This window comes from Drosophila albomicans, chromosome 3, assembly GCF_009650485.2.
Source record: "Drosophila albomicans strain 15112-1751.03 chromosome 3, ASM965048v2, whole genome shotgun sequence".
NCBI lineage: Eukaryota > Metazoa > Arthropoda > Insecta > Diptera > Drosophilidae > Drosophila > Drosophila albomicans.
In genome coordinates, this window is record NC_047629.2 from 10,545,310 (window position 1) to 10,570,953 (window position 25,644).

The following is a 25,644-nucleotide window of genomic DNA, read 5'->3' on the forward strand; positions in this document are numbered from 1 at the left end:
GAGATGACCGTTGCGTCGAGGCACGGTTCTGTTGCGTTATAACATATGAGCAATGTCCGTGATCGGTTCACTCTATTGTAGATTAGATCCACTCTATGCGATTTATGGCGGGGAATGCGAAGCGCGGGAGGCAGTCAACTGTTATTACCACCTGCATATGTAGCTTTCTCACGCGGCTGTAGGAAATGGGAATTCCAAGCAGGGTGCAAGCAAAACTCGACTAACTGCTACTCGGTAACTCATATTCATATTCATTTAAATTGAGTTTTCAGTATGTTTTTTGTATGTTGAACTTTAATGTTTATAATAATTATGGTACATATAAGCCGCTATTTAAATTCGCAAAGAATGCTTAATCTACCTAAGATTATTGCCAACAAATTCGAGGTCTCTAGCTCTATATTCAGAAGAAAAGTCAACATGATAATAACAAAACGGTTAAGCAAGAATAAACAATGCCTGTTAGGTAGCAGCTTTCTTACTTTCGTTGTTCACACAACCATTATAACTTTGCACCCTGCATCTGCCGGGTATAATAACAACGAAAGCTGTAAATCTTTTAACCGCACAGATTGTTTTTTATTCCTACTTTAATAATCTTGCCTAAACAATGCTTCCCAAATGCCAGTGGAGTGGGTGGTGATTTTGACCCACTTCAGTATTAAATGTAACTGATTTTCGATGACCAAACGCTGCTGTAACAGATGACGATGACGATGACAACGTCGACGTCGACATCAACGTCAACGACGACAACGACGGCGGCGGCGGCAGCGTCGCACTTATCACCATGTCCAAATGTGAGAATGAAATGATTTACCAGCCAAGTAGCTGGAGTCCGGCAACAATCAGTTTAGTTTCGACCATCAAAACGTCTAGAACGGAAAGCAAAGATGTCCAAGGCAAAGGTATTGCCACAATACATAGCGGGTTTGTCCGCGGCTTTTGGAGCCTTCTGCATGGGCGCCAGCATGGGTTGGTCAGCGCCTGTGGAGCAGATGCTGACGAAGGAAGAAGCCTATGGCTTTCCGATATCCGATGATGAGTTCGGCTGGATCTCATCCCTGTTGACGTTGGGTGCCACCTGTGTGTGCATTCCGGCGGGTTTCGTCATCGATTGGATTGGCCGCAAGCCGACAATGTTGGCATTGATCCCGCCTTACATGGTTGGCTGGATTCTGATGATCTTTGCCAATAATGTGGCCATGTTGTACTTTGGTCGTTTCATTCTCGGTGTGTGCGGCGGAGCGTTCTGTGTCACAGCCTCTATGTATTCCACGGAGATTTCGACCCTTGCCACACGTGGCACACTCGGCAGCTTTTTCCAGTTGAACACGGTATCGGGATTGCTCTATGGCTACATTGTGGGCGGCTATTTGCCACTGTTAACTATCAACATACTGTGCGCCATTCTGCCACTGATCTTTGTGACTGTGCATTTCTTTATGCCGGAATCGCCCGTCTATTTGGCCATGAAGAATCGTCCCGAAGATGCGACCAAATCGTTGAAATGGCTGCGTGGCCAGGACTTTGATGTCAGTGATGAGCTAAAGGAAATCATGGAGGAGACCAACAAGGAAGACGATGAGCCCAAGGAAAGCGTTTGGAAAGCTCTGCGTCGTCCATTGACGCTCAAGGGAATTGGAATTGCTGTTATCCTGCAGGCACTGCAACAATGGACGGGCATCAATGCCATTATGTTCTATTCGACATCGATCTTCGAGGATGTTGGTTCCGGTCTCTCTGGAACCATTTGCACCATTCTCATTGGCGCCACGCAAGTGATAATGACATTGATTGCCACGATGATCATCGACAAGGCTGGACGTCGCATTCTCTTGCTGATCTCATCCGTATTCATGGCCATTACCACCTGTCTGATGGGCGTCTATTTCATCATGCAGGAAAGCGATCCAAGCTCTGTGGAGTCTCTTGGCTGGCTGCCCATCACCAGCATTCTGCTCTTCATCGTCTTCTTCTCCATTGGCTTTGGTCCCGTTCCCTGGATTCTTATGGCCGAGCTCTTCACCGATGATGTGAAGAGTGTCGCTGGCTCCATTGCGGGCACCAGCAATTGGTTCTCCGCCTTCTTGGTCACCAAACTGTTTCCGCTGCTGAAGAACGCCATTGGCTCGGCGCCCACATTCTGGATCTTCACGGTCATCGCCATCATTGCCTTCTTCTACTGTATGTTCTTTGTACCCGAGACAAAGGGCAAAACCCTTATTGAGATTCAACACATCCTTGCCGGTGGCAAGCTGCCTCCCAAGAATGAGACAGAGACGGAGGCAGAAAAGCATTAAAACTGTACTTGTATATATGTTATTACATACTTCTAGGTATAGTTTATAGCTTTAGTCCATACATATCGATTAGAATAAAACATTATTATTCCATACCAAATCGCCAAATCTTTTTATTTAAATGACTTCCTACTTCTCTTTGATATTTTCTCGATTATCCTAATACTACTTTATATTTTTCTTAGAACACTCTATAGAATTTGGAATTACCTATTCCAATATTTATGTTATTGCTTGTCTTATCTAATCTGACGATTGCTTTATGATTGGATTATAGTCCAAATAAAAATTTAATAATGTGACAAGCGCCACATAGCCATAAAAAATATCCGATTTAATATGTCATTTAGCAGATACTCCCTTAAAATACAAATCATATTATATTATGAAGTTCATAAATTCGTCAAGTTCACGCGTCTATTACTCGACTTTATTTCTATTTTTGAGTTCCATCGTCTGCTGCTTGGTAGATCCACTTTTTGATATAGACAGTTCTTATGATAACAAATGTTATTTAATGATAGTTTCATTAGCAATATTGCCTCTTGAGATAACATATGTCTATTCGATTGTCTTCCTTATTTAATCTCTCAGCAAAAGTTTCTTCGAATTGTCGATTTTGCAATATAAAAAGTACCCAAAGTCGAGTTTTTTTTTTATACAATTTCGAAGTGTTTATTAATTATATTTTTGCTTTTTGTGTGTCGTGTGTGTTTTATATAATACGAATTTAAATATATATGCATTTACTTAGGTTCTAACGAATATAATTAAACAGCTTTCAGTCACTGTTTAACTCTTTATATTTCTCTTCGTGGTTCCTTCATCAACTCTTCTTTTTATTTCACTTTATTTTGTTTATCGTGAGTTTTGAAATATATATTTTTTATTTGCACTGAGAATATTAACATATTTCTAAGATAAATAGAAAGAAATTGTACAAACTTTTTTGAATGGGACACAAAAAAGTTGCTAGAAATAAGCTTCTGTTGTTGCGCAAATAAACAATAATTATTCAATGATTTAAATATATTATATATTATGTTTGCTTCTTTTTGAATTTTTTCAACTGTTTTCTAAGGCTCCGGCAATGCTTGCTGTATGTATGTATGCGAATATTTATGCACGATCAATTGTTGCTTGTGTTGTTATTGTTATGCAATGAAAAGCAGAAACTGTGTAATAGGCCCGAAGAATATATTATTTGTTATTAGTATTTTACTTTTATTTCGAAATGCAATTTGACGACTTTGTGCCTTACAAACATTACAAGCTATGGCAGTTTTTCTTGTTGGGAGTTTTCTTCACTATCCATCTTCTTCTTCTTCTTCTACTCGGTATTGATCTTGTGCTCGCCATGCTATTTTTCACAATTTTTAAGGGATAATACGTATATCGGAACTTTTACTTACAAATCGATCAATTGCTAAAATTTAAAACAGCGTCATTCCATATTCTTAATCTTTGCTCGATATTTCTCATTTATCTGACTGATGTTTCTGCTTTTCGGTGCATTTTTTAATCCTTTCATCATAATTTATTTGTTTTACATATACAAATATATTTATATATATATTTATTTATATAGATATATATATAAACAGTTTTACGTACATAAAAATATATAATTATTTATATAAAAAACTAATACAATGCTGCATCTTTCTATTAAATTGTTATTATTTTTTATGTGTGTATTTGTGTGTGTGAAATTGGCCGCCTTTATATAGAGAACAAAAAAACAAAAGAACAATAGATCATAATTATAAAATATAAAACAAACTAACCAACACACACACACAAACACACACGCGTTCGCATGCAAAGAATATCAAAATATTTGTTGCTTTTTATTGCATTTATAAAAATATTGCATTTGTATTTTTTATTTGTATACAGATAAGAGTACTTGTAATGCATTTCGTATGTGTGTGTGTGTGTGTGAAGAGGGGCCTGATTTTGTATCTGTGTGGCGATTGTTCAAAAAAATAAATAAGCACAAACATTACAAAAAACGATTTGGTTACATTTTGTTGACCCAAGTGAATAATTCAATTTCTTACACACTCTGCATTATCTTGGTTTATAATTTACTTTTACTTTTGTTTTTGTTGTTACTATGTAATGTTTTTACGTAGTATATTTAAGCGCTTAGAGAACTATTAGATTTGTTGTTTTCTTTTTTTTGTATAGAACAGCGGCAATTGTGTCGAATGCGTATAAAGAATTAAATATTATCAATTAGAATTGCGTGTAAATTGCAAATTGTGTTTTTGTTTGTTTTTCGTTTCTTTTTGTTTGTTTCTTAATCTGAGTCTGTATCTGTTCTTTTTTTAATGCCATACTCATGTACTTCTACTTTGTTGTTGTCGTCCCTTTACGATCTTTCATTGTCGTCATATTATATTTTATACTCTACTTGATGAAAATGTTGTTTGTTGTTATTAGCTGCTCATTTGTTGCTTTTTAATGCCTCATTCAAATATATTACGTGTTTCGTCGTTTTTCATCATCGTCGTCATCGCGCTTCTCTTTATTTTCTCTCTCTCGGTTACACTTTTGTCCCCGCCCGCACTTCTGCTCCAGCTGCTGCTTGATGTGTGGAGTGTGACCAGCTAGCTAGCTTAAGCCTCGGTCTTCTTCTTCTCCTTCTTCTTTTTCAAAAACGATGGTGTGCGCAGGCCCTTCTTCTTCTTCTTGTCTTTCTTGGGTGAACCGTCCGTGGACACATCCTGGAACCGTAATAGAAATTTGCAGTGAGAATATCGTTTGCAATTTGTTTAGTACGCGAGCAATGTTTTAATGTCGTTAAAGAACATGATGATAACAGTGAATTGCAATGATCATTAGATAGACAGAGAGTAAACTTAGCGTAGCCGACTAGAGTTTTTTTTGCTATTTTTTTTCAATTCTTAGTTAAGTGCATTAGGTTTTCATTTGAAAAATTTTTATGATTTTATTTTTTTGCACTACAGCTTTTGGTTTCCACAATATAATCGTAAAGCGCATTTTTTTTTTTTAAACTATAAATACATAGGTATGTATGTATGTATGTGCATACATATGTATACTATAAAAGCACTTTAATGTCTCTTTCACTCTCGTACTTGCTCTGCTAGCTTGGTAGTCTTACCTCTTTACTGCTCTGTGAAAAGGTGCTTAGGTGCGCCTCCGAGTGGTCGCCATTTTGTACGTTCTCACCTGTTGATTGTACAGAAAATGAAATAATATTAGATAATTGGTTCCAGATAAAGACAGCCACAAGTACTCTGTATAACAAAGTGGACGAACACAAAAATCATTGTTCCTTTACCGTTAAATACACACACAAATAAAATGAGGTTACAACTAAACATGAAGGATGTGAGTATATGACAATGTAGAGTAGCAGTTTTAGTACACAAATATATTAGCGATAAACAAGCACAAAACATGCATTCAAAATTAGAGCAAAAACATACAGCGCAACAAAAACATGCAAAGCTCAAAACAAAAAATACATTAAAAATGTGCAAAAATGTTACCTGTGCTTTTGATTTGGTGATTCTTAACGATTAGTAAATTAAATGAGTAAATTTATAGATAACATTTATTTGAATTTTATATACAAAATTTAAGAAGGTAGTGAACAAAAAATATTAACATGTGTTTCTCTATTACGTAATCAATAATAATATATAATATCCAAAAGTAAAGAACAAAAATATATTGTATTTCCTTAGCTTAATATATCTCTTTATCTATCTATCTATCTTGCTCCTAAAGTTCTCACGCAGCTGGGTAATGAGAGCACGGCACTCACAGATGAAGGCACGATTGTGCCACTCATGAACGCGAATTATATTATTTAGTAAATCTTTCAAGTGGATTTCCAAGGGGCTTAGCGAATGCTGCAGCGCATGCGGTTCCGATTTAATCGTCGATGATGATGGTGGCACCAGCGGGACTTCGGAATTAGCCAACTCCACATAGCTGTAGCTGTGACACAAAGCCGGCGCCGAGTTGCTTCGTTGCATCAAGTGCGTTGTGGACGACGTGGGCGTGGAGAGCGGAGCACGTGACCGCATGCCCAGCTGTTGTGATATATAATGGATCTCAGCATCGATGACTTTCTCCAGCTTGGAACGAAACTCCAATTCGTGCTCTTGCACCGTTTGAGCGCATTCCGAATTGCGCAACGAAATGTTAATGAGAATATCAATGCACGGCAATTTCAATTGAGATTCCACCTCAGGAGAGCTGCTTGACGAATCATTACTAGTGGTGGTTAAACGTTCACGACCTCCATGACCTCCACTGCCTACTCCTCCACTGCCACCCAAGCCGCTATCTGCCATATTTTCATACAACAAGCCCTGCGAGGCCTCGGACTTGCCCTTGGGCAAAAAGAGGCGCGAAGTATAGCTGCACGGATAGAGAGTGTCTTCATCACGATCCGATTTGGTGGCTTGCGTGTTCAAATTCACCGTCGTTTTGAATTTCGATATCAACTCGTCCAGCGAGTCATTGGCACTGCCAGCTATTGAGCTGTGGGTGCGTGAATTTGGCGGCGTCAACGGCTCCAATTGGATGTCCAGGGCCGTTACATACAAGGTGGACTCATCCGTTGTGGGGGAATGTTTGGTGCTTTTGTTCAGGGCATTGAAAACCCTGCGATTTGCATTGCTTAGAGATGTCTGATCAATGAATGAAATTAAACTGTTCCGATGCACCGAGATCGTTTGACAGATGCTTTGATTGGCCGGATGCAGTAGAATATTGGGACAATTTGTCAATGGGCAATTGTAGCCATAATGCGACACAGTGCGATGCGGTGAGCTATTGCTAAGGCTGTTATTGTTGTTTCTGTTATCGACAGCTACTCTCGCCGGTGTGCTGCTTACGAGATTCGCAGCGAAGTTTTCGTATGTGCTGTTGTTAAGCGGTGGATAGCTGTGCTTACACGAGGTGTCATTCAGTTTGTAAATGACATTCGCATGTAGACGTTGAAAGCGTTCGACGCATGCGTCAAAGAAGCGGTATTTGGGCGCATAGAGGAACGCATATTTCTGCAACAAATGAGCCAGCAACGCTGAATGTTCGAGATGAAGAGAGAGAATAGCAGATGGAGAATTCTTATGATGTTGTGTAATGTGTATGTGTGCGAGAAACACATTTGCATAGACAGCACAGAACCGACAATGTGGGAGGGGTTTATCAACGGGACATCTCCTACAAACACTTAACAATTAACAGCAGAAGACTAAGAATGTTTAACGTTTACCTAGTACTATACAATCATATATTAACATTATTGGGGGTTTTATAAATAAAGAGAATAGTATATAAGAAACAATCCGTTAACAGTATAAATAATTCATAATATTTAATAATAAACTAAAATATCAAAATATAAAATTTTATTGCTCTTCCACCATTATTATAATAGTTTGAAAATACAAATCAAAATATAAAAATCAACTTTATTTTTTTTTCACCATTATTAAAAAGTGAGGTTAGTAATATAGTAGTTATGATAATACAAATGTGATAATTCATGCTTGAATATGAGAAAAATGCAGAAAAATTATACAACAAAAAATATAAATTATTCAATAGTGAATGATATGAAATAAAAATGAGGATCTTCTTTGCATTGTTGACTCTGACTTGACACAAGAAAAGAATTATGCAATTATTTCATTTGACAATAGCGTTTGAGGTGTTTTGGGATCGTCTGAGGTCAACTCGTCTGCAAAAATATTTATTAGTTCTCCTATTTGCTGTTAACATCAGATTCGTTTTTATTTTTTATCTCTTCTTCCAAGTGTATTAAATGGTTTGTTTCATTTTAGGTTTCTTCCAGGCATTGCGATTTTCCCGAAGAACTGTCATCATTTGACGGACATTCGCTTATTGAACATTCTAGCGTAAAAGAACCAAAATCAAAGTATTCTGGAAAAATCAAATCATTTTCAGTAGGAGAGCTGGGTACGAACAGACCTTCATCAAGTTCCAATTGAAGTTGACCGAAGTTATTGTAGCTACCAAGGGATATGTCGATTTCAAGCGTGTCTTCGCCCGATAACTGTAATTGGTTAGAAGTTAGGTTTATCGTCAAGAGCTCTTCGGAGGAATCTATATCTAAATCAACTTCTATTTCAAGTTCATCATCCGTAATATTTAATTCTTCCTCTTCAAGTGCATTTTCAAAGATGTTCCAATCTTGCAAATCGATAAAGGGGTTTAAATCATTCTCCCTATTTATGTTTCGAGGTGACTGTATGTCGTCGAGATGGTCCTCGGATATATGTAAGGTTCCACCTATGATTTTACACTGCGTATTTAATACAATTTCGGAATCAACATGTGCATTGGCTTTCTTTTTTCGGGCACGTGATTTTCGTTTTTTAGCTGCCGCTGCAGAAGTGTTTGGCTTGTTATCATCATCCTCGGAATTTTCCTGCTCTGAGGTTTGCTGCAAGTCCCGATTTGTAGTTAGTAGGAATTCCCTATTCGTTGAACTACTCTCGGTTTCGTAGTCTTCAGAGCTTTGTGATGGTTTACTGAAGCTTAGCTTAAAGTGTGCATTCCCCGGTTTGAGCATATACGCTGATGAGCCGCTTTCAACAACTTGGATCATACTGCTCACTTCATCCTCCTCTTCTTGCAGTTCAACCAATTCAGAGGTGGGATTGTCGCATTCGTTTTCTGCAACATTATTTGATATTTCAGAATCCTTGTCGATGATGATAATGTCCTGGCTTGGTGCCAGCACCCTAAAGCCCAAGGCAATCGTAACATTTTCCATGCTTGATGTTGGTAGAGCGTCGCTGGAAGAGGGCTGCGAGTCCGCTTGAATTCTATTTTCAATGGCTTCAGAGTTTTCTTCTGGATCTTCATGCGTACTGTTTTCCTCTTCTTGGAGAATTTCCCCATCGGTTTCTTCAGTGGTCTCCGCATCACCAGAGGGCGTTGCGTTAGCTTCTGGAAGATCCATCTCTTCATTTAGCGAGTGTTCCGAAATTTCTCCAGTATAGCTTGTATTCTCAACATATTCCTCTGCGGTTACCTCCACAGCATCTGTTTCCTCTTCCATATCAACTTGACTAGCGGAGTCTGTGGTCTCACCGCCAGACAATCTTGTCGTTTTCATGTGATTTCTTCCCAATTCTAGAGCAGTTTTTCCCTGACCTTCTGGCAGTGAGCTGTCATTGGCACTATAGTAAAGGGTACTATCAGTTTTATTCAAATTTATTGCAGGCACTTCTTCCTGAACGGGAATTAGGGTATCGTCTTCCTTAAGATTGACATCAAAGGTTGAGGTTGAAGTCGCCTGATGCAAACTATTTATTTCACATATTTCAGAAAGGAAAGTGCTACTCGACAAACACTTCTGCAGGGCATTGCGTGAATTGGCGTTACGTCGTCCCTTGGGCATGTGAATGCCAATTTGTTTGCGGCGTTTCCCATATGGCGAGCAGGAGGAATGCGATGTCGGATAAGTTGCTGAAGGTCCTGGACTAACTGATCTGCGTTTCGAACAAAGAATGCCACGAGGACTTACGGGCAATGAGACCCATAAACGAGCACCGCTGCCACGTTCCTCCGCCTGAAATGTGCATACAGAAGATGGATCATTGTTGATTGCCGCCTGGTTGCGGTTCTTACGAGTATATTCTGCCGAGCTTGATGTGGGTTTGGGCAGAACGCGAGGTTTGCTTGCATTTCGTATGTTCTCCTGGATAAAATTTCGTTTCTGGCGCGGAGTGCTACGATAAAGAAAAGTCTTTGTGGTCTTTGTACTGCTGTCGACAGAAGGTTGCGACGCTGCCGACGAAGTAGGCGATGAGGATGATCGTTCGCTGCTCTCCCGATAGCTAGCCCAGGAACGTGACAATCGCGGCGCCTCACCCCTTAAGACATGCAGATGGGCAGTCGAGCAGCTGGGAGCATCAATGTTGTGCATGCTATAGGTGGACGGACGCGGTTCGCTGCCAAACTGAAAAAGATGCGGCGACTCAGTACCTATAGCTGCAGAGTTAGATGGTGTCTTCGGAGGACTTCGAAAGATGTGTGTGCAAGTTGAAAACGTTTCTTCGACATCACTCGCGATATTTCTGAGTTTGGCGCATGTCAACTTGTTGCGTATGCTTTCGTCAATCCTTCCAAAGATCGATTCACGCTCCTTCAAGCGGTCCGCCTCAATGCGTTCGAGAATCTCTCTCTCCAGTGGCGAAAATATGGCATTATCGCGCGCTGGACAAGCTGGTGTTGCTGTCTCCGGAGGGTGCTCTGTCTGTTGCTCCACAGAGTTAACTATTTCAATGGGACACTCGTGCTCATCGATCTCCTTTTCATCGTCCTCAATGCACTCGACATCGTCCTTTGCGATATCTTTACGTTCGGACAAAGGTGAGACAGGTTTCTCAACATCCCGCTTCTCCTCATGCTCGTTTTCAGTAGGCAGCTCAAATTCCGCTTGCTCTTCCTCTTCAGCTTCAGTGCTAGAGCTCAACGATTGTGGTTGCTCGGAAACAATGGCTCCATCTTCAGCTGCGGGAATATTCTCCAAACTAATCGACCGATATAACGCGCCATTTTCTTCGGTTACCTCTAAAGCTAATCCTTCTCTGCCTATATCGCCTTGCAGCTTTTGGGTGGCAGCAACTAGTCTACCTAAATTATCTTGTACTACACATAGACTTTGCTCAAATTTTTGGAGCATAACTGGCAGTTCCTCGACAGCCACCAGATGCGTTTGCTTTTCATCACGATCCGCTTCTTCACCAATTGGTTCTTCTATAATTTCAGCTACTTCGCCACCGTTGTGAAGGCTTCTTAACGAACCATCCGGGATGTCCTCTTCCATAGCCGATTTGGAACCAAAGTATTGTACATGATCCTGCCACAACTCCTGAAATTCACACTTGCGACGCTGCCGCTCGTCGCGAGACATTAACTGTCGTTCAAATGCTTCCGCTGCTTGCTGCTCTTCTGCGGCATTAAATTGCTGTGTTATCTCAAGCGTAATGCGATGTTCAGTGAGTGGCTCTTGACCCCGAGGAGTTTCTTCTTCAGCAGGTTCCTGCTGCCAATTGCCAAAATTCCAGACCTCTGTAATATCCGTTACGGTTGCTTTCGATTCCAATCCTCTACCGGCTAGGGCTCGCAGTGGCGGTTCACTTGTTGCACTCGCTGCACGACTGCAGGAACTCTGAAAACCCGCCAAGCTCAAGTCGCTGAGTAGCAGTCTTGATCCATAATTGGTATTGGTTGATTCCTCAGAGAAGTTAAAACGTTCGAGTTGACGCAGGAAACTCCCATCTGTCTGGGTGCCCGCATGACACGAAGCCCGCTCTACGTAATTATCGAGATGCTCATCATTCGTCTCCGTCAGAGTCGTGAGTTTGCGCGGCGTCATTAAGCTGCTGCCACAACTGATAAGATCATCGGGATAATCGCCACCGCTGCTACTGCCCGGACCAGCACGACGTCGTATTTCCGGCTTAAGGCGTAGCAAATGCTCGAAACAGGGCTGACACAGCTGCTCATAGCGAGGAGTCGCAAAGATCTCTTCGTAGCTGATGTGCCGTTGCATGGGACGATAGTGTATGCGCTCTGTGCCATCCGGCATGTGTCGGTGCGCCGTACGCGGAGTTTGTCGCGGCGAATTGAAGCCAAAGTGCGAGCAGGTGCGATACGGAGCTGGCACATTATTCACTAACTGTAGAGTTTTGTGTGACGGCGAAGATTCGTTGGTGTTTGGAGTGGTCACCGTGCTCGAAGTAGTGCTGGAGCGTTGACCACCGCTGCGATAGCAAGGCAAGTGCTCCGAGTGTATGGCTCTTAAAAGAGCTGAGCAGATCTCGGGCTGACAACAGCGACCCAAATACGCAGCCAAATAGGCGTAGGGATACAAGTCTCGCATGATCAGCAAAGGCGCTGCTGCTTGAGGATCGGCTAATCTTTGCTGTGTCAAGTCAGTTGCGCTAACACTGGGGCTGGGACTGGGATTGGGTTGGGTCATCTTACTACTATTACTATTGGGATTATGAAAGGCAATGCTTAGATCACGACGACAGCTACTCTGAGTCTGCAGACGATGCGCGGCTTCTTGTTCCTCGGCACTCGGTTTCATAGGCTGCCCCTCAACGCTGTTCAACATCTTCTGGTTACTGACTGAATCGTGATTTGCTTGATCTTGAATTTGTGCTTCTTCATTTTGAATGAGTGTGTGTGTGGGAATAAGAAATGTAATGTGAACAGTTAGTCTTGGATGACATCGATGAATGAAACAAGACTTACTCTCAAGAGCGCAACTCAAGTCAAGAGCCCGCCAGCGAATCTGTACCTGAAGATTGCGGCACGTTTGACTGACTGTGATTTACTCTAAAATACATAGTTCATAATACTACTACAAAAATATATTTGGTATATATACATATCTAACTCTTGTCCTAGCTGAATCCAAAACCGGATGATCTAAGTTTTAGGGGTTAAATGGGTGCAATAATATATGTAAAGTGATGTTTAGGTTTGGAGCAAGGAGTTATTAACACCGATCAACAGTGGAACATTTTGGCCATTAGTTCAAGTATTTATGTACAACAATATGACAGCATTATATGGTATAGTATATTGTGCTGTTCAAGGAATGGATTTTTAATCGAGAGAGAAAGGGGATCGTTACCTCGGCCAGTTGGCGGCTTGCGATTTGTGGCTGTATGAGAGCGTTCGCCGTTAATAAAACTAAGTGTGGCTAAAATTGAGTATTGAGAAATAAAATGTAACATATAAATTCACATATTTCGTGTGCTGTTTTTCTGCTTCGATCTCGTTCGATTCAGATTCAAAAATAAAACATAAATTATGATAAACATACTTAAGCAGTAAATAGAAAAAATATAATATATGTTCAATATATCACACAAGTTAGGATTTATTTAGTAATACTAAATACGGTTAGTATCGATGCATGCTTAGTAAATTTTGGTTGTAGTGTTGGATTAGCTGTAGTGTATTGTGTAGTTCACGGCTAAAACAACTGAGAATGCAAACGGCAACAAACAGTAAACACAGCTGCAGTAACAAAACTAACTAAATGTGAATAACATTATATGCAACAAGGCTGCAAAAAGTAAAACTTGCGAAGCGAGTAGTATTTTAAATATACCACATTCTTTTTTACAGCCCTGCTTTAGGTACATTTAAAATGTAAGCGAAGCCCTTATGCAAATTAAACAGCTAATTGATTCTGTTAGCATGACGAGCAATGAGAATTAACAGAGCGCAATCAGAGAGAACTGCAAAAGCTAACTGTATGTTAATTAACAGCGCACGATGAAATGTGTTATGATATTTATTATGTATGAGAAGATGCATAGATTAATTCTTCGCTGCGGTCTATAAACTATTTACGAGTAGTAGTGTTATGATTGTTGTTGTTTGCTGTTATACTACACACTAATCCTTTGTGTGCTGCACTCACCTCTAACTCATTACATGTATGGTACTAAACTGCATTTTATTGTTTTTGTTTTGGTTTTTGTTTTAAAGAAAGTGGTGGTGTGTAGATAATTTAAAGCGCAGCAGCAGCATTGTACACACACACATGTAGTTTGGTTATAGTAGTAGAAAAGGTAGTATGTAGTAGTAGAAGTGGTAGTAGTAGAAGAAGAAGTAGTATTCGTGTTTTGTTGAGCTTCGCTGTTGTTTTAGCTGTTTTAGGTTTTGTTGTATTTTCATTTCATTTTTTTTTTTTTTGCCCTACACACATTCTAAAAATATGTTTAACTACATAATTATAGCAATTTGAGCCGCCAATTTATTTGCGCCTGTGTTTGGCTAAGAAAAATTGTTCAAAAGAATGAATATAAAAAAAGAACCATAACGTTTTAAATTTTGAGTAACAATTTTCCAGATTGCATTAAAAATAAAATTGACATCAATTAACTGTGCTCAATAAACATATAAATACAATGCAGAATTTAATATATATAAAATAAAACTGCAGCTGTAATCGTAAAAGGCAAAAGTTTGCAAAAGGGACTTAAGAATTCTTTGTTTTTTTTTTTAAATTTTTTTATATTGTTAACGTTGTTGTAGCTGTGATTGTTGTAGTTGTTGTGGTCGAAATAAAAATCACTTAATACACGCCGTACAACAGGTGATCCCTTAAATAGTAGATAGAATTTGTAATAGCAGATAGACAACAGAAATGTTATCGAAACGATTTTTTTTTTCTTTTTTTGTATTGATTTTTTACAAGAAGGATGTTGAGACGCTATCAAGTGCTACGAGAACTTTTTTGTTAACTTTCGATTGTAATTGTTATGAAATTATTTGAAGTTTTTATTCGTGTTTGTGTGTTTATGTTGAAGAGGTGGAGTAGAGGCAAAAAATAAATAAAATAAGGAAAATAGCATAAGTAAAATTAAAGGTTAGATTCAAAGTCAGTTGTTCAAATAATACAATATTCTACATTAGATAAATTATTAATAAATGCGTAAAAAAATATACATAGTTTCTACAATAAACTAAAATACATAATAATAACGAAAAAATAATCAAAAATAAATAACAAATAACGAAATGCATAAAAAAGAAACGAAATAAGAAAACTTTTAACCAGTTTCCGTTTGACAAATTTGAATATTGTTTTTTGATGTGATATGAAAGACGTAACGCTGTTTTTTTTTTTGTATATTATAATCATAAATAATCGCAGACATAAAACAAGAGGAAAACATTGATCAATATTGATATAGATCGACACTTACCATCGCTCAGGACCACCTCAGCCTGGCTGGGAATTGGCGCCTGCTGCGTTTGGATTTGTATCACTTGGTGTTCTGCAATTAACAATTATAACGTGTAATTTAATATCGATAGAGAAGAGATACTGTGTTGTGTTCTTACCCGTTTCTGGTTCACTCTGTGCGTGTTTTGCATGCGCATGGGCGCCCGCTGCCTGCATCGAGTTAAGCGCCTCCGACTCGGAGAAATCAGTATCAGTATCTGCAATAGGAATATCACAAAAATGACATTAAGTCTGTAGCCAAATGGTATTGATTAAGATCCAAAACTTACACTCGCCATGAATACTCTTCTTTTTGCGCTCCACAGTGCGTTTGTATTCGTTGAGCTCATCGTCTGTCACATTATCGAATGGATTCTTGGCATAAGGTGCCTTGTAGACTGTTGCATTATGCTGGAAGCCACGCTGAATGATACCCTTGGAGGCAGCACCCATGAGCACCACATGATCGCCGGCCTGCGAGACAGTTGCATCTTTGATGCGATTTGCCTCATCCCAGGTGACGCCTTCCAATATGTGCGATTGTGGTCCTGCCGAGATTTTATCCGCACGTCGATTATCCTTGATCTGTTGACAAAATAATATATTATTAAATATTCAGAGAGGAGAACTTAAAATTTGTTTACTGACTTGTTGTTGAACGCGCTTAAACTCCTTGGTTGTCGTTCCGGCTGGCACAAACTGCAAGGGATCCTCGATCCGCACTGGCGTTGAGTGAGTGGGTGAACCTTCGGCAACCCACTAAAGTTCATGGTTCATGGGTTTTTGTTTGGGTTTCATTTTGGAGCGAAAAGGGTTTACACGCGCATATTTACGGATGCAATTCAAAATGAAAGAGAAAGAAATTTGTTTCATTTAGATTTGAATATTTGTTTTGTCGATTTTTTTTTAAATGCAAATAAACGACATGTTTTTTAATACTCTTTTAATTTGTTCAAATTGTGCACAACATGAAATATCATGATGGAATTATTAGAGACCAAAATATTCCCTAGTATAAGGAACACCACCAGACATATATTTATTTACACAATTGCAAGCAAATGTTAATTATAATTGAATGTTATTTTAATAAATAATATATAACGAGCATAAATGGTTTTGTGCCTTTGGTGATTGAAAAACAAAAAACGATAAATAAAATAATTAGATAGACAAAAGACAAACATGCAAAGAAAAAGAATTAAAAACCAGAATGAATTAATGAGAAAAATAAAAGACATGCGTGCTGGATTGGATTAGTAATCTTGTGTTCATATTGATTCACAACTATCGATTAAATATTTAGTAACAAATGTCTTTCTCTTTCTTTGCATTGTTGTTTTCATTTTTCAGTTTTTGTATGGCAAATAATAAAATTTGGAAACTCCCTAAGAAGGCACAAAATCATTAGCAATCAGCTATGCGACATTTAGTTAAATACGTTTATATTTATTTGATTAATGCACAATTACAATTTATAAAGCATTTCATATTTGTTGTTGTCTTTAATTTAGCATTAGTTTGTTTTTAATATATTTAGTGGCGATTCAGCTGCATTTTGGTTACAAAATTATTGCAGATTCTATTTGTAAACAAAGTTTGTCAACTAGCACATTTAATTGTTTGTTTTGAGAAAGCAAGTAGAAAATGTAGCATATAGTTTAGAGTGTGAGAATGTCTAATGGTTATTAATAGTAATATATATATATATCTATAGATGGCTGCTTGGAATGTTGTGCTGCTCTTGATCTTTGTCTGGGCTTGGATAAAAAATTGCTCCTATTAGGATTTACGATAATCAGATATCGGTTATAGTGTACTCAAATTGTCACTAATTTCCCTGGATTTCCTTGAGGTTAACAACTTTTTGTGTTTGCTGTTGTGTCGTATGCTTATCTTCAAATGTTATGATCTCTACCTTTGTTATTTTCTTGGGATCTGGTGTGCCCGTCTCCAAAACCTCGACCTTCTGGTAAACATTCGGTGAGTTCAACCAGCGACTGCGATCGCCGCCCTTGCGCAGATCACCCTTCTTCCAAATTCTGCAAAATACACAAACATATTAATAACAATTCCATTCAGGTTAATTCTCTTTTTGCTCTTACCCTTGTCTGAAGAGCTCCTCCTCCTCAAGCAGATAGCCCAACGAAGACACAGCCGGTGGAAGTTCAACGTCGTTCTTCGGCTTTGGCGGATCCGATTTGATTAATGGATGGCGATAGATGTAGCCTGTGCGATAGCCGGCATTGTCCAGCATACGCATCAATGCCTCAAACTCGGCGCCACCCACACGCCATTTGGGTGGGCTGCCAATCTTGGGCGGAGCAGCTTCCTCTTTGCTGGCAGCAGCGGCGGCATCCTCGTCGGTCGTGACAGCAGCAAATTTCTTCTCCAAATCCTCTGGTGGGCGACGCGACTGATCGTAGATCAGTTTGCGCGATTCCTCGGGAATGAGCACCAGATTATCAATGCCAACGGGCAGCAGTTTCAGCTGCGTCTCGCATGCCTGCACAATATGACAGGCAGCATAGAAAGCCTCCTCGATGGTCTCCCCACAGCATAGAGCACCGTGATTGGCCAGCAACATGACCTTGGAGTTTGGTCCCAGGCTGCGGACCAGACGATTGCGCTCTTCCTCGTCAAACAGACCGGTATAGGCGTGTGTGCTAATCTCACCCAGAACACAGGCATCCTTGGTAAGGGCCAGCAGACCCGACTTCAGCGAGGAGATCGCTACGACGGGACTGCAGCCAATGTAGATGGCGCAACGGATGTCGGGACGTGCGGCATGCACAACCGAGTGCAACACAAAGTCTGTAATTTTGGAACAAATCAAAGATAGGAGATCCTTTCATATAATTGCAGTACATGTATAGCTTACGGCTTTTGTTCACACCAAAGTTGGTTGTACCCTGCTCAACAATCTGGCCCTGCATATCGACTTTATTAAGTGCCGACGCGGTGATCTCGTGATACAGCAGTCCATAGGGATTGACCAAAAAGTACTCTTGATCAACCTTGAGACGTGCTGTGATCTGTGCTCCCAGACCCTGCGTCCAGCCATACAGATCGAGCAGACGGAAAGTGGCAGCCAATTTGCATCTGAGTATCTTCTCACCCTTGGCATAACCCATCGACTCCACACCACGTATATCATTGATAGGTACCATGCAACTGCTGCTTTTAAAGACATTGCCCACTCGGGTTACTGGTACCCCAACAATATCAGACAATTGCTGCAATATGCCACTGGCCCCAGCACCACCATCGCGTGCCGAGTCCACAATGCGCTCCAGCTCCTCACGAAATAGTTTCGAACCCATAATGGCCTCAACACGTTTGCGTCGCTCCATTTCACGCATATCCTTTAGTAGAGTAACGAAAGTAAGTTTTATTTGTATAATTTATGAGAACTCTTGTTTCACTCTTACCTGTTCAATGTCAGCGGGGCGTGCTTTACTGTTCTCATCATCATCACCCGCGGTGGGATCTATGCCGTTCTGTGGCGGTTGCTCTACTTCAGTCATATTTTGCTTTGTTTATATTTTTGTAAAAATGCTAAAAATAAAAATGAACAAAATTATACGATTAGTTCACGTACAAAAGCAATATATTAAATATTACTATCCGGTTGGAATACGAATTTTTGCTTACGAGAAGTTCAGCTGAAAATTCTCAACTGACCTTAAAAACTGCAAACCAACATTTTCGGTCTCGGTTTTCCTAACCAGCTAACAAAAAGGGGGTTGCATATCGAAAGGAGAGTGAAGCGCCTGCATAAAACTGCAGGGAGAGGCGCACTTGAACCACCCATCCAGCCAGTGCTGCTTTTATTTGCCGACACAGAGAGCAAGAGAGACAAATTGAGCAAGCCAGAGAGCGGCAGAGGCCAGAGAGCAAGCCACAACATATATGCAGCGCAAGAGCGAAAGGGTCAGATACATATGTATATACGTGTATGACGTTTGCGTGCACTGTGAATGGCAAAAGCAACAACAAAAAGCACAACAGCTAAAATTCTGGAGAGTCGGTCAAACTCTTTCCACATCGCTTTCCTTATATGATTTTATTTAATTTACAACCCCAACAAGTCTAATTTTGGACAAAAAAAAAAATTTGAATAATTCGACAGTTGGAAAGGAAAATCGTTGGAAAAATATTTTTATTTTTTTGGGGTGTGGAGCACGCAGTAGAGCGAGCTAGCTTTGCTGCCGCTGTCGTCGCTACCCACGGAAGTGTGAACATAAAACGTGCGGCGCGCCAACATAGAAATGGAAAAACTATTTTAAGATAATTTTTCTTTTATTTTGATATAAATGTGTATTTGACTTTTTACGAAATTAAATTGACGCTAGAAAACAAAATGAAGAAAGTGGCAGCAAAAATAAATACACACACACACACATACAAATAGAAAATGCTATGCCGCATCTCAAGCGTAAAGAGCAGCGCTAAAGACGAACGATTGCAGCGACAGCAACAGCAACAACAACAACGCTGCCGCTTCGCCACTTAAAACAAATAAACAACTAAAAACAAAAAAAATGCGTAGCTCGTTTAATTTTAGGCGTGGTGGTTGGTTTGAATGGTATTAACCTTCAATTTCGCTTTCGCTGCGTCTTGTTTATTTACGTGAGTGCAGTATGCAGATAGTTGATATATATACATACATATGCACGAACCTAGATTTCCTTTCGCAAAGCAAATGCGTTTATTTAGATTTCTCAATTTTGCAAGTTGCATTATATCCCATATATTTACTCCACCCACGTATAGAAACTTACACTTGCCGGCATGTGAATACACATTTGCATATTGTCTTACCGACTAATTAAAATAAAGATAATGACAATTTAAAGAGGAAGCCCCAATAAAGACAGCAATAAGCAAAACAGCAGTTGTTTTACAGAAAAAAAAAAAAAAGAAAGTGTGTGCATATCAACGCAGCGGCAACTTTGTACTCAGCTTATTGCATTCTAAAGGCAACATAAGGGAGAAAGAGCAAGAACCTTTGAATATGGTTTTTGTTCGTTTGACAATCGACCAGCAAACAAATGCAAGTATGCATATTAAAAGTGCATTTCAACGGTTGTGTTTTTGTTTGGTTGATGGTTCTTTTGCTGCTGTCCGCTAATTATGACGTGAGTGCTGCTTATGGCTGACTGAGCGCGTGCCGTACAATTTGAGTGACAGCTCACAGCAAATGTTAAAACAGAGAGCAAGAACAAGAGAGAGGGAGACAACTACAACTATACGAACACCACAACAACGTTGCCAGGTAATTGAACTTTTTACTGTATGTGCTCACCGAGTGTGTTGAGTGCGTGGGCGATGCGACGAGAAGTTTGGTTGAAATCAAACAGAATAATTTCGAAAATAAACGGTTTTCAAGTGCCTCGGTATGTGTGGGCAGAAAGCAACATACTATACAATAAACTTAACGAGCCATCACTGGCGCGTAGGTGTTGCGTGTCTGCCAGTGTTGCCCTACAAATCATAGTAAGTGTAGGATCACGTTCTAAATGTTGAATGTATGGGTGTAAATGCGTGAGCTTGGTAAAGAAGAAGCTAAGGAGGCGCAACCAAAGCGCATATCTTACTTCTAGTTAATCGATAAATCGGAGCTGTAGAATTTTATGGTAACACTGGTTACCCTAGATGGTTAATTGTGCCAGCAAATTGTACGTGTAAGCTCCACGCAATTATTTGCTTATTGCACTGTGCAGTGCATTGAACTTTGGCAATGTCTGGCTGTCTTGCTGCATATCTAATCGGATTTCATTAGCCCGAAAAAAACAAGCGAAAATGACAACACAACATACACACATCAAATTAACTTATCATGTGATGTGATGTGACGTAATGCAATAGCATTGGAGCTTGCGGTTAAATATAAATAAAGCGTTGACAATTGTCGCTGCTGCATGCCACACACAAATCGCAAGGGAAGCTCCAAGTGGATTTGTTGTAGTTGACCTTTTTGCACGGAAGACAACAATTAAATATAGGCGAGACTTTCTATTATCAGTGCTGCTGACATTATCCAATTACATCACACTTTGCTTGAAAGGCACGCCTATGTATTGGTCACAAAATTTTAACACTAAGGCATTTAAGCCATAACCTTATGATAACGTTTTTAAGGCCAATGCATTCACCATACACATACATATAGTTTTGTTTCTGTAATCAAGTTATGTGTATGCTTTATGCAGAGATGTTTTGTTAATTATCGCTCACAACACTTGAAGGCAACCAATTAACCCCAGAGCAAACACCCTCTATTTAATTTTCACACATACGCCAGCGTTAATTAAATTTCTCAAGTATTCAATTATCATGACTGAAGAAATCTTACGTAATATCACACGACATCCGGAGGAGAGTACACAAAGAACCTGCAGCAATAAGGTCATCATCGTCATCTTGAACATCATTATCAATGCGCAAATGGTTCTCATTCAGTTTTAATCATGCAACAAGTCACTCAGTCAGTGGGACAGCATTCATTGTTGCATAAAGATCGTTCAGTTTACTGGAGCAAATACTACATATACAAACATCTGAACGAACGCTCGACCACCAAAACAAACATGCATTCAAAGTGACGAGGGGAAACACATTGAACACAATGTGCTGACAAATAACAAATAAATGTAAAAAAAAAAAGGCAACAAATTCCAAATGACGGCGAGTGCAATAAACCATGCAAGCAGAGCAGAGCATCAAGTGTAAATAATGATAATTTGTAGCTGTCAGTGACTTTTTTCCACTATGAGTAAATGAACAAATATGATATATCGTACACTCATTCATTTGTCTGTCTGTGCCTTGGATTAAGGCTTATTAAATAGTGAGCAAGGCAATAATGAATGAATGAATAGCTAAGGCTAACTTTATTCTTTCTAAAATGTTGCAATACAATTTATGAAATTAATTTAAAATAGCAAATCTTTTTTTTTTAAATTTAGATGTATACACAAAAAGTTTATAAAAAAAAACTCTTTGATTGCAAGTCTTTAAAGATGAATAATTTAATAGAGTGGTTAAAGAAATAAAGTATAGAAAGTGGCAAAAACCAAGAAACTAAGAACAAACAAAGAACATGTAGAATGTTGTTTGAAGACATATGTATGGCTTTAGTCTCATGGCCTCCGCAAGCAGTCGTGGCCGAGTGGTTAAGGCGTCTGACTCGAAATCAGATTCCCTCTGGGAGCGTAGGTTCGAATCCTACCGGCTGCGAACCGAAATTTGTTTTTTTTTTTTTTTTAAACGCTACTATTTTATTTAATTATAATTTATATTTTTATTTCAGTAAAGATAAAAATGATATAAAACATTAAAATTAAAACAGATGAATATTAAAATCATTATTCCATCACGCCAATTTACAATAAATTATGAATACATTGGAAGACAGATCCATACTTGCTAATAAAGCTTAAAAAAAAAATAATATATATATTGATTTAATAATTTAATAAAAAATGTATTCCATTTTCTCAAAGCAACTGCTTGGTATTGAGTCACCACACCGTCAGCTGTTTCCGTGGTGTAGCGGTTATCACATCTGCCTAACACGCAGAAGGCCCCCGGTTCGATCCCGGGCGGAAACAGGTTGAAATTTTTTTATACATATTAATTTTTGGGCATTTTATTAAAATCTAATGAGGAACTCGTTTGCATTCAAACGTGAAATTTATGAATTGGTTGCTTTAGAAAATTAAATTTAGCAACATACAAAGATTGTAATAAAAGACAACCTAAACTTTATGAATTTTCAACTGTGGATGAATGTTATTGATTTGTTATAGTTTATGGAAATGAAATATCTTTATTTATTTAAGAAAATTAACAATAACACAAAATTAATATTAATATTAGGACTGGGGCTTTTTATATATTTGTAGGAGAAACTGATAGAAAATGTGCTTCGTAAGCAACTTGAAGCATCGATGGAAACAAAACTGTTTCGCTTTTAGCAGCGCAATGCACAACTGTTTCCGTGGTGTAGCGGTTATCACATCTGCCTAACACGCAGAAGGCCCCCGGTTCGATCCCGGGCGGAAACAAGTTGAAATTTTTTGTTTTTTGGAATTTCTTTAAAATCGTTTGCACTCAAAAGGAACAAATAAAATGAATTATTTCGACCAATCAAAACATAAATAATCAAGAGGAACAGTCCGACACTTGTATATATTCTATACTATGTCTAGCACTAATAACTTTTATTACCGTTACAATGTAAAATAATAAGTTTTTTTTTTCGTCGTGGTTGACCTATTTGTTTAATTTCCCATATACTTTTTTGTTAATACAGCTTTCCATTCAAAATTGATTGTCATTTTATTACTGCTTCGTTGTCGTGTTTGGAATTTCTGAATAAGGCAATGATGCTATACAGGTGTCTCGTATTTTTTTTTTGACTTATACTCTCTCTGTTCGTTCTGCTACTCGCCTCATATCTTGCTAATTTTGTTTGTTTTGCTAAGCAGCTGCCTGAATAAATTTCCATAGTCGCGTGTAAGTCGCGTGGCTTGAATTACAATGCAAAATCTCACATAAATCTTCGCCTTAAGAAGTTGGCGCCATTGCATGACGACGAAGATTACCCGATCTCTGCTAAATGAAATGAAATTAAGTGATGAATATGTATGTGTATGTAATTCACTTATGAGAAGATCATAACAAGCAAGCGAAGAAAGATAAGACTAGTAGTTGGCGTGTTGTGTCTGGCAAACTACAAACAATTCTGTTTACACATATTGTTTGTTTCCATGTTTTTAGTTAGTTTGTTTCTTTGGTGCTTGCTCTAAGCCCCAAATGATTTTTCAATGAGCTGTCAAGAGATTTGCCAACTACAAAATGTTGACTCACTGGGACAGCAGCCAAAATATATGCAATCTATACTACATATAGAGGGCGGTGGCAGTGTCTAGGTCTGCACACTTTTCATTTCAATTGTTTGTGTGAATTCCAACATAAATACAATAAAAATAAAGTGTTGAAGTTAAAAAATTAATTCAGAATTCAAATCAAATTTAGTTTGTCTGTAATATCCGCTTTGAAAGTTAACTCACTTAAAATTGTCAGTCAAAAAGGAAATTGAAATAGATCTAAATATAGATTTATCTATTTATATATCATTAATGTGCTGCTTTATTTTAATGGCATGGAAAAAATGGTTGAAATTAAATTGCAGTTTTAAATATACAAATTACATAAAATTTTCTAAATTATTTGTGTATTAATCAGTATGAACAAAATGATTCATCGAAACTTCTTTATCTATAATGTGTAGCAGATGTTCACTTATGTCTTCAAAGGCGTTTCCCTCATCGTAATCAATACAAACTTCGTATTTGATATAGATACACTGACGAGCAAAACTGTAACACGAGTTCGTTGTTGCAACTTCAAAGGTCTGTAACTTTTTTTCTAATGGACGGATTTTAAAAATCTTAGTCTTGTTTTATTGGTTATATCATTTACTATTATTAAGCAAAATTTAAAGCCATTTGTTATCAGTTAAAGAAAATGACACGCCAAACTGTAAAAAAAGTCAAATGTTACAGTTTTGCACTCTGGTTATTTTTTTAACAAATATTTTTATTAATGATTTTTTAATAATGAGTCCACATCCCCTTGGACTTTTCCAACTCTTCTAAGCGATCGGGCATACTTTGGGTATACCGTTGCACCATTTCCGGGGGAATAGCATACCATACATCCTGTGTCCGTTCCCACAACTCCTTCATTCCACTTGGAGGAACTGCATATTTCGCCAGCTGCGATTTTACGTGACTCCACAAGTTTTCAATCGGATTCATATCGGGAGATTGTGGTGGCCACTTCATAAATTGAAATTTCTGTTTTGAAATCCAATTTTTAACTAATATGGACGTGTGCTTCGGATCGTTGTCTTGGTGAAAGACGCATTTTTCGACAGAAAGACCCATATTCCCAATAACTTTCGGAAAATTTTCTTGCAATATTGCTAGATATTGCTCCTTTCGCATAATTCCATCGATTAGCACCAAGAGACCAACTCCATTTGAGTGAATGCACCCCCAAACCATGATGGAACCGCCACCGTGCTTGCCGGTTTGTCGCACATTCCTTGGTGACTGGATCGTATGATCTCTAGTCCAATACCAGGAGCGTCCATCTGACTCGAACCGATTAATTTTGGTTTCATCCGACCATATAAACTTGGAAACAAAAATATTTTGGAATTTTTTGCTTTTTTAGACACTGGTAGCAATGACTTACAGTATCCCAATCCGCTAATGTGCAATTTGTGTATGTTGCGGCAAAGTTCTGACGCAGCATTATGTGTCTTTTTGTAAGAATTGATTTTTTTTTTTCATTTCTTTAGCTTTTAGACCCAATTTGTTGAGGCTACGGCTAACTGTCCAAGCACTGGCACTCAAATTAAGCATTGACGCCGCTTTTATTGGTGTGAGATCAGGATTGCCCGTTAGCAAGTTAGCGACGTGGCGTGTGTCACGTTCACTCAAAACTCTGGGTCGGCCTCCTGGATTTATTGGAAAGTTTCCT

General features: G+C 38.8%; 2 protein-coding genes and 3 non-coding genes across 13 annotated transcripts in view; 4 read left to right on the forward strand and 1 right to left on the reverse strand.

Annotated features, from left to right (window-relative positions):
• The first annotated feature begins 845 nt into the window (after nt 1-845).
• Nucleotides 846-2,403, forward strand: LOC117566712 (facilitated trehalose transporter Tret1-2 homolog). The gene has a single exon (XM_034246257.2). It carries the CDS (start codon nt 894-896, stop codon nt 2,301-2,303), a length of 1,410 nt encoding a protein of 469 aa, XP_034102148.1. The 5' UTR covers nt 846-893; the 3' UTR covers nt 2,304-2,403.
• A 588-nt stretch (nt 2,404-2,991) lies between these two features.
• The window catches only part of LOC117571732 (protein hu-li tai shao), a 32,599-nt gene continuing 9,946 nt past the window's right edge, over nt 2,992-25,644 (reverse strand). For 2 of the 9 annotated variants that reach the window (XM_052005175.1, XM_052005176.1), the window contains exons 4-12: nt 18,516-18,642; nt 17,966-18,449; nt 17,190-17,898; nt 17,003-17,126; nt 15,733-15,843; nt 15,375-15,669; nt 15,204-15,302; nt 15,065-15,136; nt 7,893-12,500 (exon numbers count right to left, since the gene is read on the reverse strand). In XM_052005175.1, coding sequence (XP_051861135.1) covers nt 8,134-12,500; nt 15,065-15,136; nt 15,204-15,302; nt 15,375-15,669; nt 15,733-15,843; nt 17,003-17,126; nt 17,190-17,898; nt 17,966-18,449; nt 18,516-18,611 — 6,357 coding nt within the window. In that variant the 5' untranslated portion in view covers nt 18,612-18,642 and the 3' untranslated portion in view covers nt 7,893-8,133. Of the gene's footprint in view, nt 5,042-5,436; nt 5,505-5,874; nt 7,375-7,891; nt 12,501-12,975; nt 13,045-14,531; nt 14,600-15,064; nt 15,137-15,203; nt 15,303-15,374; nt 15,670-15,732; nt 15,844-17,002; nt 17,127-17,189; nt 17,899-17,965; nt 18,450-18,515; nt 18,643-25,644 lie in introns of those variants that run through there. The other 7 variants (XM_034254046.2, XM_034254045.2, XM_034254049.2 and 4 more) reach the window with 7 other exon arrangements.
• Trnas-cga (transfer RNA serine (anticodon CGA)) lies at nt 22,245-22,326 on the forward strand. Its single transcript has one exon. It is a non-coding gene; the product is annotated as a tRNA-Ser (tRNA).
• Trnav-aac (transfer RNA valine (anticodon AAC)) lies at nt 22,628-22,700 on the forward strand. The gene has a single exon. It is a non-coding gene; the product is annotated as a tRNA-Val (tRNA).
• On the forward strand, nt 23,084-23,156 carry Trnav-aac (transfer RNA valine (anticodon AAC)). The gene has a single exon. It is a non-coding gene; the product is annotated as a tRNA-Val (tRNA).